General features: G+C 41.4%; 1 protein-coding gene across 2 annotated transcripts; it reads right to left on the reverse strand.

Moving 5' to 3' along the window:
• Positions 1 to 906: 906 nt before the first annotated feature.
• MS4A1 (membrane spanning 4-domains A1) lies at positions 907 to 13,728 on the reverse strand. Of its 2 annotated transcripts, none has more exons than XM_072745696.1 (7): positions 13,549 to 13,728; positions 7,805 to 7,979; positions 7,274 to 7,393; positions 6,071 to 6,127; positions 4,345 to 4,581; positions 3,507 to 3,608; positions 907 to 2,637 (listed from the first exon to the last, which is right to left on the reverse strand). In XM_072745696.1, the coding sequence occupies exons 1-7, from the start codon at positions 13,638 to 13,640 to the stop codon at positions 2,419 to 2,421; spliced, it is 1,002 nt and encodes a 333-aa protein (XP_072601797.1). In that variant the 5' UTR covers positions 13,641 to 13,728; the 3' UTR covers positions 907 to 2,418. The 2 variants fall into 2 exon arrangements, with proteins under 2 accessions (XP_072601797.1, XP_072601798.1); XM_072745697.1 differs by having other exon boundaries at positions 13,232 to 13,636.
• Between the last annotated feature and the right edge of the window lie 486 nt (positions 13,729 to 14,214).

Here is a 14,214-nt window from a genome sequence, read left to right on the forward strand (position 1 = left end):
AAAAGGGGGGATTAGTACCCAATTATAGAGGAATATTGAATTATTCCTTAATTGATTCAATGAAGTACTAAGTTGCAACTAAAAAATAACTCATGAAAATTATATGTCATAGGGAAAATATTTATGATATAATGTTAAGTATAAGAACAGATTATATTATGTAGTGATTGCAACTCGGTACAACTATGTATTACTGTGACCTGGGGTGATCAGCTATCCTGGTTTGCCTCTGTTTCGGTTTTAGCAGTGAAAGTTTTGCATCTCAGGAAGTCCCTCAACCCCAGATAGACTGGGATGGTCAGTCACCCTATTAGGAACAAATTGACAAAGGGATAGTTGGGGAGAGATCACAGCAATGATTTTCATTCTTCTTTAACAATAGACATTAGTGCTGTTTCATAAGGAGTTACATGAGGTCAGTAAAAACTAACTGAGATCATAAAAACGAATAAAATAACTAACATAACGCAGTATGCTACTTATACTTCAATAAAAAATATATATGAAGTAAAAATTTTAAAGACACAATGGTTTTGGAAAGGGATCCTCATATATATTTCAGAAGAGGAGAAAATAAGACAAAAGTGAGATTTTATCTTCTTTGAAGGTTTTCTCATTAATTTTTCCCTTCAGGTCTCCCACTGCTCTTGTTCCTTTCTTCTAGTTCAAGGCAGGAGTGTCTGTCTAACATTTTAGCCACATTTTGGAGTGCCAAATGGGAGAAATTTGTTATTCAATTATTAAATTTTCCATGGGAATCTGTGTGTGTAAGAATACACTGGCATAGGTAGTTGATGTCCTGACATCACATAGTTCAAACTCAGATTGGGTTTATGGGAGCTTCCCTCCTGGTCTGACATCACACGAACAGAGAAGCTTGGACAAACACCGTGTTGGAATCATCGGTTTCGGACAAGAACACAAATATAGTTTTATTCATTTAAAGCTAATTTTGAGGACTTACAAAGTAGAGAAATGTCTCATCTCTTTTTTTGTTCCTGATCATAGGAAATATCTTTTATTGGTGGTCTCTAAGACAGTAGAAATAGCACAAGGAGTACATTTACTTTGTTTATATACCTGCCAGAATCAGGCAGCACTTAACATATAGAAAGTGCTCAAATGAAATTGATAGATTATAGCAACATTCTTTCTATGTGGGGTGCTAGTATGTCTGAATATGAACAGGAATTGGGAAGTAAGGTAGCTATTGTCTGAGATTTGGCTTTGTAACTAATTATATTAATTTTCAAGCATGATCTTTTTTTTGAGAATGTCCATAGCACCTAGTGTCTGCATTAGGTAATCTAATAGCTAAGTATATGTTAATGATGTGAGTAGTTTCCCCAATGTTGTGAATGTCTAAGTCTTTTTATCCCCAAGGAATAAAACTTGATTCCTGGTTCTTTTATATCTCTATCAACACCTATTTTGTGCTGATCAGAGAGTAGGTGCCTATTAAAACCTATTGACTTTGCTCAAGTAGTTCACGCAGGCGATTAGGTTATTTCAAACATTATAAGATTTGAATAACAAGACCTGGGTGTGAAAGAAGGCTCTCAAAATTACTAGCTGTGACCATTGACAAATTAACTTTACTTATTTACAAGTTACTTAACCTCTTTGGATCATTTGTAAAATGTGGATGGATTTTTTTTCTGGATCATGGAAATTACAAATACAACTGCTGATTATGATTTAAGATTTGGGTACTCAATTCTGATTCTTTCTTCTCTTGCCTAAAGGCTACAAGTAGGTAGGCGGTGCAACCAAGAGCCTAGCGCAGGAATTAGGAAAAGTTAAGACAGATACAGAAATGTCCATCTATAAGCTGTGCTGTTTTACAAAGAAAGAGTTAAGTATTGGCCACTTAGAGCTTCCCTGATGGGACGTGGATGCTCTAAGAATGTATCATGATGTGAGCCCCATAGAAAGATAGATGGGATAGTTCCTTATTGTACCTCATTATTATTATTTTTGTATTATTATTATTTACTTTCCTTGAGACAATGGTGCAAAACAGATTCCACAAAATATGTAGATGTGGAAAGAATTAAAGATAGTTTCAGGGTGGCTTGGAGCCCATATTTATCTTTTTCACCAGGGATAGAGACGGAACTGCCACTCCGACCACTACTACGAAGCCTTATCCAGGGAAAAGGTTAGTGAGAAATTACAGTCTGCCTTGCTGTAATGTAAATAAGCTGCCCGACTTAGCCTCCTGCAATGGCTGCATCCTCTGCATGAGAGAAAGAGAGCGAGCTAGCGCAAGCGAGCTGTGGTCACTCCATGCAAAGGCCAGAGAGACACATGGAGGAGGCCCACCTGCAGAGGGCCTCAGGAAACAGGGGTGGATATGTCTCTTGAAAGCTGTGAACACTAATGCCTAAGAAAAGGAAACAGGAAGAAAAACGTTACTTAAGGAATGCTGTCGTTTTCTATTGGTGAAGATTCCTGCTCCTGGGGAGGTTCTGCAAAGTTTATTTCCAGTTCCTCTTCTTCTTCTTGGACCGGAATAATTTCAATGTTTTCTTCTTTCTTTGGTTGGGAAGATATTTCAGTCAGCTCAACCATTTCTTCTGTTGTTTCAATCGGCTGTTCTTTTTTTTCTTCAGCAGCTAACAGGACAACTACATCCTAGAACACAAAATCAAACATGTCTCTTGACCCTTACTATCAACACATTTGTCAACAAGCTCCATGAATATTTATCAAATACCTCCTGGTTTTTATGCTGTTTATGTTATTTCCTATATGCCTCCAAATATCAGGATTGGTTTCCCAAGGGATCAGATCACTTATCAAAGCTCATCTTCAAGGTCAGCAGATATTTGTCACTTTCCCTGGAATGATCACACAGTATTTGGGAAAGAACACCGCAGTAATAGAGGAATTTAGATTCTAGTTTTGATTTGCCTTTATTGGATATAACCTTGGGAAGGTTGTTTTCTCTCTAATCCTGTTTTTCTCATTTGAAAAATGATGGAACCGTGATGATTTCTAAATTTTAATCTAGCATTCTCTAGTTCAAAGCAGTTGATAATTGATCTGTCACTGGGATATTCATATCTCCCAATTGTGGAGCCTCTCTGAACCTATTATTTTGGAAGTGGGATTTGATGAAAAGTTGCAGGTGGGTACAGGGAGGGAATACTGAGAAATGAAATGGAAGAACTAGTGCTTTTATCAGCCGTCAACCTTCAGCCATCCTGTTTTTACACATTAAGTGTGGAATCATGAAATCAAAATGGGTTCATGGAATGAAGTGGTTAGTAAGTGCACATAGTATAAGGCTGTATCTTCTGTTTAACCTTTAGACTTATTTTAAATTTCAAGATGCTTTTGCCTCATTATTGGCATTTTCTGCTTTCCAGAGATCTGCCAAGACCATTTTTTTTATGAAGCTCCTAGGCTCAAAATTACATCAGATTACATTCTCCATAAATGATTTTTTTGTTGACATGATTTCTCAGAGAGGGTTAGTGGATGGGGTGGCTACTACTTACAGATTTAGGTTTAGAGCACAGTTTTTTCCATTCATTCTCAACAACGCCAGCTGTCACAAGTTTCTGGAAAAAGGTAAAGATCACCATCACAGCAAAAACGCCCTGGAGAACAACAGAAAAAGTGAGGGCAGAAATGTAAAAATGGCTTAAAGAATATGGTTGGTGCTCAGTCAATGATTTTTGGCCAAAATTAAATGATTAAAAGGTCAGTTATTTATAAGATAAGTTCTTTAGGTGAGTAATGACCAACAGTAAGAACTACTAGTATCTCTATAACCCTAACCCTTAGCACAACAACTGGCACACCACAAATGGCTAATGCATGCTGCTAACAGAAAATAAGGCAGCAGTAATTAGTTGAAGAATCAATTCTACATAGGACAAATTAATCGCTGGATCCCGAATTAAGTTGTGGTGGTTTGATATCACAACCAAGGAAACCTGTCTATACTTTTCCCCTTCAGACTCTATATTAAGAACTCACTGAGGCCAAAGATGTTCATAATAACTTAAGTGCTTCTTCAATGTTCATCATATTCATATTAATAAATATTAACAAGTAATAATAATTAATGTAAAAGCAAACACATAGCACTTTCTGTGTACCAGTTCTAAGTGTTTTACATACATTAACTTATCTCAAAACAGCCCTATGAGATAAGTACTATTAGCTTCCCCATTTTACAGCTGAAGAAACTGAGGCAGAATATGGTTAAAATTCTTGCCCAAAGCCATATAGGCAGTAAGTAGCAGGTGTAGCCAATCTTAACCCAGAGTTGACACTCATAATAAAAATGTCAAACTTATTCCCTGAGAAGAAACCTAATTTCAAACTTACCAAGAAAACAGATCGTATGCTGTCACAATATTGTATAGATAAAGAGTTTTTCTCAGAGGGGTTAGCTAGGTCACAGTTGTGTATGTCAACATATGGCACGGGAGCTTTAATAAGATTCAAATTCTCCATTTTAAAAAAATGGGAAATGGTAATATTAAATATGTCCATGATCAAAAAAATTATTCCAGAAATAGCAGCAAAGAGGCTCAATGAGTTCATTATCATTTTTCCTTTGACCTGAAATGGAGACAAAGACTTGTTAACAGGGTTTGATTTCATTTGGAGAAATTTAGCTAAGAAAGAATTCCAGATCCCATTGCTCTAACTTGCAAAGGCACTGCACCAATCTCATACTAAACCACACTTCTCTCAGTGGTTTTAGTGTCCTTGTTACTATAAAGTGACAAGCTTTATCTCTAATTCCCATTCCTTCCTCTATCTTCCCCATCTTACTTTTCCCCATCACATCCAATCAGTTTATCAAGAGAAAATTCTAGGAGTCATCCTAAATTCTTCTGTTTTGTACCCTTGAACTTCCTTGGTGGCCACTGCCACCACCCTGGTAGGCATTCAGTGAATATTGGTTGAGTAAATGAAGATAAAGAGTATTCAGATTATATCTGTCTGCGGAGAAAGGTAGAGGGAAGACAAGGAAGGAAGTTCTTCCATTGCAATGAAGCGAGAGGGTACTGTGACCGTAGGGAGGAAGGAGGAGATCGAACTTCTGAGTCTACGATTAAGTGGAAACGGTGCCAAGATCACCATCACCTGCTCCCTATTGACATAGGCTGTAATCAGCCTCAGTCTACCATCTTTCAAAATACCATTAGGACTGATGTCTCTGTAAGCATAGGTAAAGGATGTCAGAGTGAGTGTTCTACTTGCAGGGATGATAAAAGGTCGAAACAAAAATATATGTGACAAGTACCTAATGGTATAGGATAATTGATTATTTTAAGACATAGATAGTTCATCCCTGGCTATAAGACCTACAGATGGCAGCTCAGTAGGACTGGATATATCTGGAGAATAAAACAACTTGTTTTTTACTCCCCAGAACTGAGTTTGTCAGACCACCTCTAGAGAGGAGCCATTTACATCCGCTTAGTCCCTCACTGACTTTGGAAGTGACACAAATTAGTAATTGCTTATTAGTAAGTATAAAAAACTTGGGGGAGGAACTTGCTGATAAGCTCATGACTGGGGTGTAAATGTGTTGTGGGCATTATCAAATAAGACCCTCTGAAGCTCCTTAAAGCCTCTGGAGCACTTTCATGTATATTATCCCATTTCGTCGTCATAACAATATAGTGCCATTATTTTATAAAGGTACATAGGGGTAAACTGACTTGCTCAAAGTTAACAAGGCTTGGGTTAATCACATTATTGATTAGAGTTTTCTCAAATGGTGGTCTAAGAGAAATAACAAAGCTCTCTAAGAGGCCTATTAGTTTCATACAACATTTAACATTCATAAGACCATAAGCATGTTGCTCTTCATGGATCTGCCTTGAATTCTTTTTCCATGGACATAATTCCGATGGGTCTCATTTCTAAGTTTATCATGAATAACATCACAACAGCTTTGTAGAGAATCTTTTGCTTTTGGGGATTAAGAGATAACCCAGTGCTACTATGATCTCAAAGGTCTTTAAGGGGTTTGTTTTCAATTGAGAAAGTAGATATTTCTCTGATGTGTGGGAAAGAAGGATATATGATTACTTGCCAAACTCTTCCTGGGGTTTTTGTCCGCTGCTGCCAGGAGTGATCCAGAAATGATGAACTGTGAAAAGAGAAGTAGTGGTGGAGAAAGCATGGGAGACATAGGAGAAGAGGCAGAGAGGGAGATCACTTTTAACATTCAGAACATTCAGAACTGGTTGTAAAAAAAGCTATCAACATTTCCAGCCACTTTCACTAAACTGTCCAGTCATTTTTATAGTATCCATTCCTTTTAAAGAAGTCATATTTCTCTTTTATTCATGCTCAACTATATTCAGTCTATGCTTCTATGCCTTTTATTCAACTAACTGGGGAGCTGTGACTAGGAATATAGTTAACACCAGAGGCAGAATTCATGTTTTCAGGTCAATGAATACTAACAACTGTGAATTTGAAACTTTTATTTTCAGTTTTTCTTTTTTAAATTTGTGGAATTTCTCTTTGGAATTCACAGTCATTTAAATGACTTTGATGCCAGTGAAGAATGAATCAACGTGGAACAAACTATTTGGAGCTCCATTAATATGTTGCCTGCTATGGGAAGTGATAGTGATTATTCCTCATCTTCCTTGTCTACCATATAGGCCATAAAATGGCCATAAAATGTTCTAATTCATCTTCTTTTGCTCTGAAATTTTCAATCCTGGAGGCATCTTTGTAGTAGCAACTATGGAAGTGTAATGATTGTATAAACACGGCTGCCCCATACCACACCCAGACAAGGTTACAAGCTTGGAAAACATGTACATGAAGCAGCGATGAGGATTGCTGCTCTGCTGATGAGCTGGTAGAGATTCATTTAGGATGGGATTGATTTTACCTCCTGTGACAATAGCTAAGCAGAATTATAGGAGGAAATGGGATGCTCCCGTGCCTTCCTGCTTTCTGAAACACCACGCTGTACAGTCCAAATGTTCAGTGCCTCCATATTGACTTTGGAGAGGCCTTGCTTTGAACAATCTTCCTTCCCTATGTAGACCCAGCGAGGCCATCACTCTCTAAATTCACATAAAGCAGAACCACTGACTCTCAATGGAATTCATCCTCAATTTAGTCAACCTCTCTCTCCTCTAAATTACTTTAAATTTGTAACCTTTTTCCCAGGTATATGCCTTCCTCAACACAGAAATAATCTGGCATATTACTGCGGAGCTTTGAAACCTTCTTGTCTGTATCACTCTTCAAATGGTTGTTAGCTTTTACTTACCATAATGCCTCCCCAGAGAGGGTACCACATAGTTATACAGATGGGCGCATAGACATCCGTGTGAATCATCAGGAGGCTGCCTAGGGCAATGTGGAAGAGCCCATTCATAATCTGGACAGCCTGAAGAGAGAATGGGAGCACTGATGAACTGAAGTTATCATCAAGCCAGAAAGCAAAGGTAAGGCTGGAAGCCCTGGCTCTTGACTTGGGGCTGTGTAAAATGCCTAAAGGAAGTGACAAATGTGCCAAGACCTTTGTCTCGTTCAGATCCATTTTCCCCACCACCTGGGACATTTCCAATGCAGATATATCTGGGAATGCTGTTAGCAAACTGGGATGGGAGACCCCTAAATATGAAAACACAAAATTAAAAGGAGACAGAAGATCACTATGGTCACTTCTTTGCACATCCTTGATCTGGGGTTGGATCAAATACCTTCTAATTGAATTGCATTCTGTACCTGGCTGACAGCATCTGCTTCTGTAGGCCAGAGAGTCTCTAGGATACAGAATGGAGTGCAGTAGACTTACCCCCAGTGTCTTAGATTCCCTCATGAAGAAGTTTTGTGTAGGGCCCACCACTGAAGGCATCCTTTTCGGAATTATTTTTTGAACAGGATACATGGCGGTAGGGCTTTTCATAGGATCTACTGGGAAAGTTCCACTCATTGAGTTTCTGGGTGTCGTCATCTCACCCTCTGAACTCCTAAATATAAAATAAATAATAAAAATTGGGGGGGGGGTAGAGAGAGAGAGAGAGAAGGATTTTCAGCAGTCTGTTATCTTATCTCATGCATCTGAATACTTTTCTCCATATTCTCTCCATGAATGTCATTGAGGGTAGACATGGCCTCTTCCTAGTGGTTCTGGGTTAGAGGCAAAGCCTACTGCTGTGTTCCAAGACAAGAACTGAAGGGGGCATCCCAGGCAAGGACCTCTGAGTCCAGGGATCCCTGTCAGGATTCGTGACAACAATGCTTGGGGCAAACTTTATCATTGCAGAGAATACCATGCTCGCCTGTCTGCATGTCCTGTTTGTATCTCATTCCTGGATACTTTTCTTATGCTTTCATATTGGAAAATGTATTTTGTTATTGATGTGTCCTAGTCGTTTTGCTTATTTGCTTTTGTACATTGTAATGGGCCAGAGGCATCGTGAAGGAGTACGGTGAGGACTGTCCTTAGAGTCAACAGGAGCTGATTCTAGTCTTCCTCAACCACCAACTTTGCAACCTCAAGTAAATCACTTTAAGGAGGCTAAGGTTATATGTAAGACTGTGGTCTCCTGAAATGGGTTGCCTAGGTTTAAATGATGAATATTCTTTTAAAAAAATATTTTATGTATTTGACAGAAAGAGAGAGAGCGAGCCAGCCAGAGAGAAAAAGCAGGGGGAACAGCAGAGGGAGAGGGAGAAGCAGGCTCCTCCCTGAGCAGAAATCATGATTATTCTATTTGTTGCGAAACTACAGGCAAGTTCTTTAAATTCTGTGAGCCTCAAGTTTTTCAATAGTAAAATGGGAATAATCATTCTTGTCTTATAATATAGGGTTTTGTAAGGCTTAAATGGGCTGATTGGTCTGTGCATGACTTGTGTATTTTCATTCAGGTGTATAGCTCAAATGTCAGCATCTCAGAAAAGCTTTGCCCAAATCCTCAGTCCACAGTGGTCCTCTCTCATAGCACCCCAGTTTTTTGTTTCATGCCATTTACCACTATGGGGAGTTACCTTGATTATTTGCTTGTTTATTGGCAGTCTCTCCCCACTAGAATATGAATTCCATCAAAGAAGAGATCTTATCTCTCTTGTTCAGTATCTAAATTATGCCTGGATCGAGTAGTTTCTTAATACTGCTGAGGAAACAAATGTATGCCAGGGACTCATGTCTGAATAAATTTTACCTGTTTTTGTTGCTATTCTAGTTCTTAGTATTATTGCTTTTATGGTCATTAGTTTCTGTTGTTCCAGTTGGAAAAAATAAGACCAGTACCCCTGCCACAGACACGTTAAGGGAAATAAGCTCACATATGAAAGTACGTTGTACACGGGAAGTGCTGTCTGTTCTTAGAATTCGTGACTTACTCATTTCTGAAGTTAGACAGTGATTATTACCAAGACCCTTTCCAGATCTCATGTTTTAAGACTGTTCAACTCTCTTCATCTTGTGCTTCCTTTTGGCATTTGTTTATGTCCATTGCTTACACAAATTGTACTGGGCTTTTTCTGGGCCCTGGAAATCTCTCTTCAGGGACGCACCTTTGGTCTTGTCTTGGTCAGCTGTAAATCACCGAAGGGACCTTGGAGACCAGGACTGTCCATCCAGCTTGCTGATCCGACTGAAGTCACAGCCAACGGGGCACCTGCAGGTGTGTTGTGGGACAGGTGCTAGGGAGTCGTCCAGGCCTCATGTTTGCACTCACTTTATAGTTACAAAGAGATTTCACATCTGGGGTTCATTGAAGCCTCACAGAGAGGACAAGGGATGAATTGCTCCTTCTGTTATGTAGAAAAGGTGACAGGAGCGCAGAATACTTAGGTCACTTGATCCCAGTTACATGACTTCCAGAGATTGAAAGTGAAGCCTTGAACCTACCCAGTGAGGTATCTGTGGCTGCTTTGGCCCTTGTGCACAACAGGGGTTCCGCTTGTCACTTATGAACCTCTCCCCTCTTCAGATGGATGTTGTTTGGATGACTTGAAATCAATTGAAAACACAGTAGTTGTTCGGGACCTGGGCTGAAGGGAGAGAAGAGGCCTTGACTGGGTCCTTTGCACTTGATTTTGCTCCACTTCTCAATTTTCAGGTGTCATGTGGTCTTAGAGGTTTTGGTGCTTTGCACTACAGACCAACCAGAGAGATCACTGACGAAAACGAATGTATTAATATAGCCCATCAAGGACTTTACAGACAGTCTTGTCACCAGGAAGAATTTTTGGAGCTGGTGAGAGAACCTCAGAAACCATTCTGTTCATTTCATAAATGAAGAAGCTGCAGCCCAGGCATGGGCTGTGGCTCATTACAGACCTTGCATTTGGTGACAGCCGAACCAGAGGGCGGTCACCATGACTCTGAGGCTGGCTCTGAGGCTGGTGCTCTTTCTCCCGCCTCACAGCCGGACCACGTAGTTTGTTTCCTGAGCACCCCCTGCACGCCTGGGATGCTGTGCATCAATGCCAAGCCACCCAGCGCCTGTCTTGCTAAATAGGCATTCTGTGTGGAGATGTGGAAGTGCAGGCCCAGAGGGGTTGACTTTTCCCATCAGTAGGAAGAGAATGAACTGACGTCCCTGCACTGCTCTCCAGAGGGCTCTTTTTAGTGAGGACAACGTAAAGAGCAAGGGTCATCAATTCTTTGGACAGAAGGAGATGAATGGATCAGCGTTGTTTTAATTTCTCATTTTTCAACTGAGGTTATGTCTGTATTGTTGGTGAGATAAACCTCCTACATAAGCACCTTCTACTGGGGCCGTATCTGCAATGGCTAGTGGCAGTAATGACCACTGGGGAGAAATATTTTATTTTTCTATTAAAATGGGCGTCTCACTCTGGCAACTCTATTTCAACGAAGCCTTCAACACACATTACTGTAAAATAGTCGTTTATGAACATAAACATACCTGTTTCTGCATGCTACTTCATTTTGTGTGGAAATAATTTCTCACATATATGTTTATATATATTATGCCAGGGCATTGTAGAGTATGTAATGAAATTTTTGTTGTATGGAAATATGTAAAATTAGGCCACAAACTCCTAAGGATATCATAGATTCCTGTCGCTTTGCCTTACCATTGGTTTTGAATTGTTCACAATGACTTAAACAGTGCCCCCCCCCCCCCACAGTTATGCTCAAAGCCTAGTTAGTTCATTAGCAGGGGTCACTGGGCGTATTGGTCAAAATATGATCACAGTAGGATTCTGTTCTCGCCTAACTCTATTACCATCAGGGCTTGATTGATCAGACACTGCCCATTTTATCACAGCGACTTCTGCAAATCCTTTTTGGTTTTCAAAAGGCAACACTGCTTCTGTGTGCATCCACCACAGAGAACTTCACAGCCTTTATGGTTTTTGGTTCAAATAATGACTTTTAGGTCCAGTAATTACATCATTTAATGAGAAGTTCAAAGCTGCCTAGCTTTTGTCACTTCAACTTCCTCCTTTGCCACTCAAAATAGTTCTGCATTTTTATCTTTTCTGGCCTCCTGCACTTCTCTCTGAGGAAGGATGTTCTCACTTCCTTTCCCTCTTGCCTGTACTCCGCAGCCCATCTCCTTCCACCAGGATGTCAGTCCTTCAGAGAAAGTCGCTCTCGTACCTGCAGTGCTTGTTTGCGGTGCCGTGCCACAGAAGGTGCCAGTCCTGGCTCTGCTGCTTGCCACTTCTGTCATCGCATTCACAGCACCGTCTGAGCACATATATCGCTCGAGATGACTTGCAATTTGCAATGTACTAAACACTCAAAGAATAACTGCTCTTACTGGGCCTTTTTATGACGTAGCAGTGCTGCGGCGTCCCCAGTCCCAAAGCCCCGTCCTTCGGGGTAGCAGTGCCCGCAGCCACTCCAGCCTCCCCTCCCTCCAAGCTGTCATTCCACTGTTCCTCCTCTTCCCACCCACCCACTCACCTCCACTTCGCTGCCACTTGCTGCCAGAGCCACTCAGCTGAGGCTCCTCTGCCCAAGGACTGTGCTGCAGCGTCAGTGGTCTGTCCTCAGGCATGACTGCTCAGATTGCTTGGTTTCTGTTCCCCAGCCACCCATGCTTAAAAAGTGGGAGCCATGCTTCTGCCCATGTTTCTGTCCACCTCCAGGTTCAGTCAGGGGCTAAGTCATGCCGCCTCTTCCTCTGTAAAGGATCTTATCTTGCATGTGGACCATTTTCTACTCCCAGTGTCACCCCATTAGTTTGATTCTCATTTCCTCTCTTGATTTAGGCACAAAAAAATCCTACTCTTCTGCCTTCGGTCTTTCTCTTGTCTAATTCATCCTCCACAGGGCCGCTAGATTGGGCCTAGATTAAGTCCTGAGCTTGAACTCTTCATCTGGGCCGTCATCACCTCCTGGCTCAGTGGTGCAGCTGGACATCCCTTCTGAGGCTGCACCCCACCACTCCCCGCCAGAGCCACTGGTCTAGACACATCTCCTTCGTTCTTCTTGGAGCCCTGTCCACATTGAAGTGCTCCCCTCCTGCCCCCTTCATGGCCAGACTCCACATTAGATGCTCATATCACCTGAGACTGTCTGGCATTGACCTTCTCAAAGGCCCCAGCTCTCTGCGTTCTTTCCTTGTCCCAACCATTTTCTTTCTCATGTAATAGCCCCTCTAGTGAGCTATACATTTCTTAAGCGATGTCCTGCTAGGCTTACATACAGAACCTGTTTTTTACATGTTTTATGAGCTCAAAAAATGCTAAGCTAGGCTTCTTCCTCAGCGAACACTTACACATAGATGCTTGGGATTTTGGACCAAAAGGTGATTGTTTCGTCTCACTTGATAATCAGTGAGATCAAGCCATTTTGTGGGAAACATTATAAACTGGTTTTAGGAAACAAGTATGACATGGGTAAAACACATCTTTGCGGCCCTTCCTTAAATCTTCCTCGTCTGCAGTGCCCACTCTCACTGTAAGCTTCCGTGATAGATTTGAGACAGGGTTTTGTGTTCAGATTCATGCCCCCCCCCCCCAGTCCCCTCCAGAAAATGTTAGCCTGTGATGTTTAACAACATCTTGGGGTACTCACATTTAGCAGGATATCTTTGGAGACAAAAGTATTCAAAGCAAGGGAAGTCGAAATATTTTCACGATAGCCATGGCTGCTTATTTTCCTCTTTAGAACCAGGTGGTTCTAAGAGCTTTAGGATTACACGTCCTTAAATCTTCTACAAAGCAGTGGGTAATACCATTGCTCGCATCTTATAAGTAAGCAAGCTGAGGGATGTGGGGTTTGGTAACTTGCCTGTAGGCTTGCAGGTGGTGGAGCTCCGGTTTGAGCCCAGCAGCTTGGTGACCATGCTCTTGTCTACGCGCTGCAATCTGCTGCTTTTGTAGAATGGCTCCTAGTTCATTGGCCAGGCCCTCTCTTGAGAGAGGGAGTGGTTCAGGGAGTAGGTGGGCAGCAAGCCTTGATACCCCTCCTCAAATTGTGACAATATCAGCAAAACTGACCACGGAAACCCTTGAGTGAAAGTCGAGAATCTCTAGTCTCCAAAACTATCCAATGCTTTACCCATCGCTTCCTTTGACTACCTTCAACAAAGCAAACTGGCTTCTTACCTGAGTGTCTGCGGCCTTAGGGCGAGTGGCTGATTCAGTTGCTCGCTGCTGAGTTCACTTCCAGTGCTAGTGAACACAGGGGTGAGTGACATAGGCAGGTCTGGGGCCTCTCATAGATACCAGGTGACAGGAAATCAGTGGCTTCTGCTACCTTGGCCTTTGCCCCAATCACTTTGGTTTAATGCACACTTACCAGAGCCAAAGGATATACAAAAAAGTTTCAGCCTTACCAGGAGGTTTCACTTCTTGAAAAAGACCCCAGGGGACTGCCTGGCGTACTTTACGCTACCTTAATTAGAAGATTTTGCAGCCCCCACCCTGTAAGCAGGTGTGGATGGTGGGTCCCCAAGGGCAATAAGGGCTCTAGAAATTCTCTAAAGATGGGCTGTTAGGACTTTTACCTTTTTACTTCACTTTAGGAGTGACTATGTGGGAAGAAGCCATCCAAGCAGAGAGATTCAGGAATCATTGAGCCCGGTCGTTGGGGAGTGTTGTAGGTATTCTTCTCCATATATTGTCCGCAATTACCTGCACATAGGGTTCTAGTGGGACCATGTATGTCTTGTATGGGATTTGCTAGAAATGGCCTAATCATAAACTTTGGTGCTGTAGAATACATCCCCAGAAGCTTGAGGCAAGAGTGTCATGTTTTGGGATACAAACTGA

Source organism: Vulpes vulpes, unplaced genomic scaffold, assembly GCF_048418805.1.
Source record: "Vulpes vulpes isolate BD-2025 unplaced genomic scaffold, VulVul3 u000000659, whole genome shotgun sequence".
Classification (NCBI taxonomy): Eukaryota; Metazoa; Chordata; class Mammalia; order Carnivora; family Canidae; genus Vulpes; species Vulpes vulpes.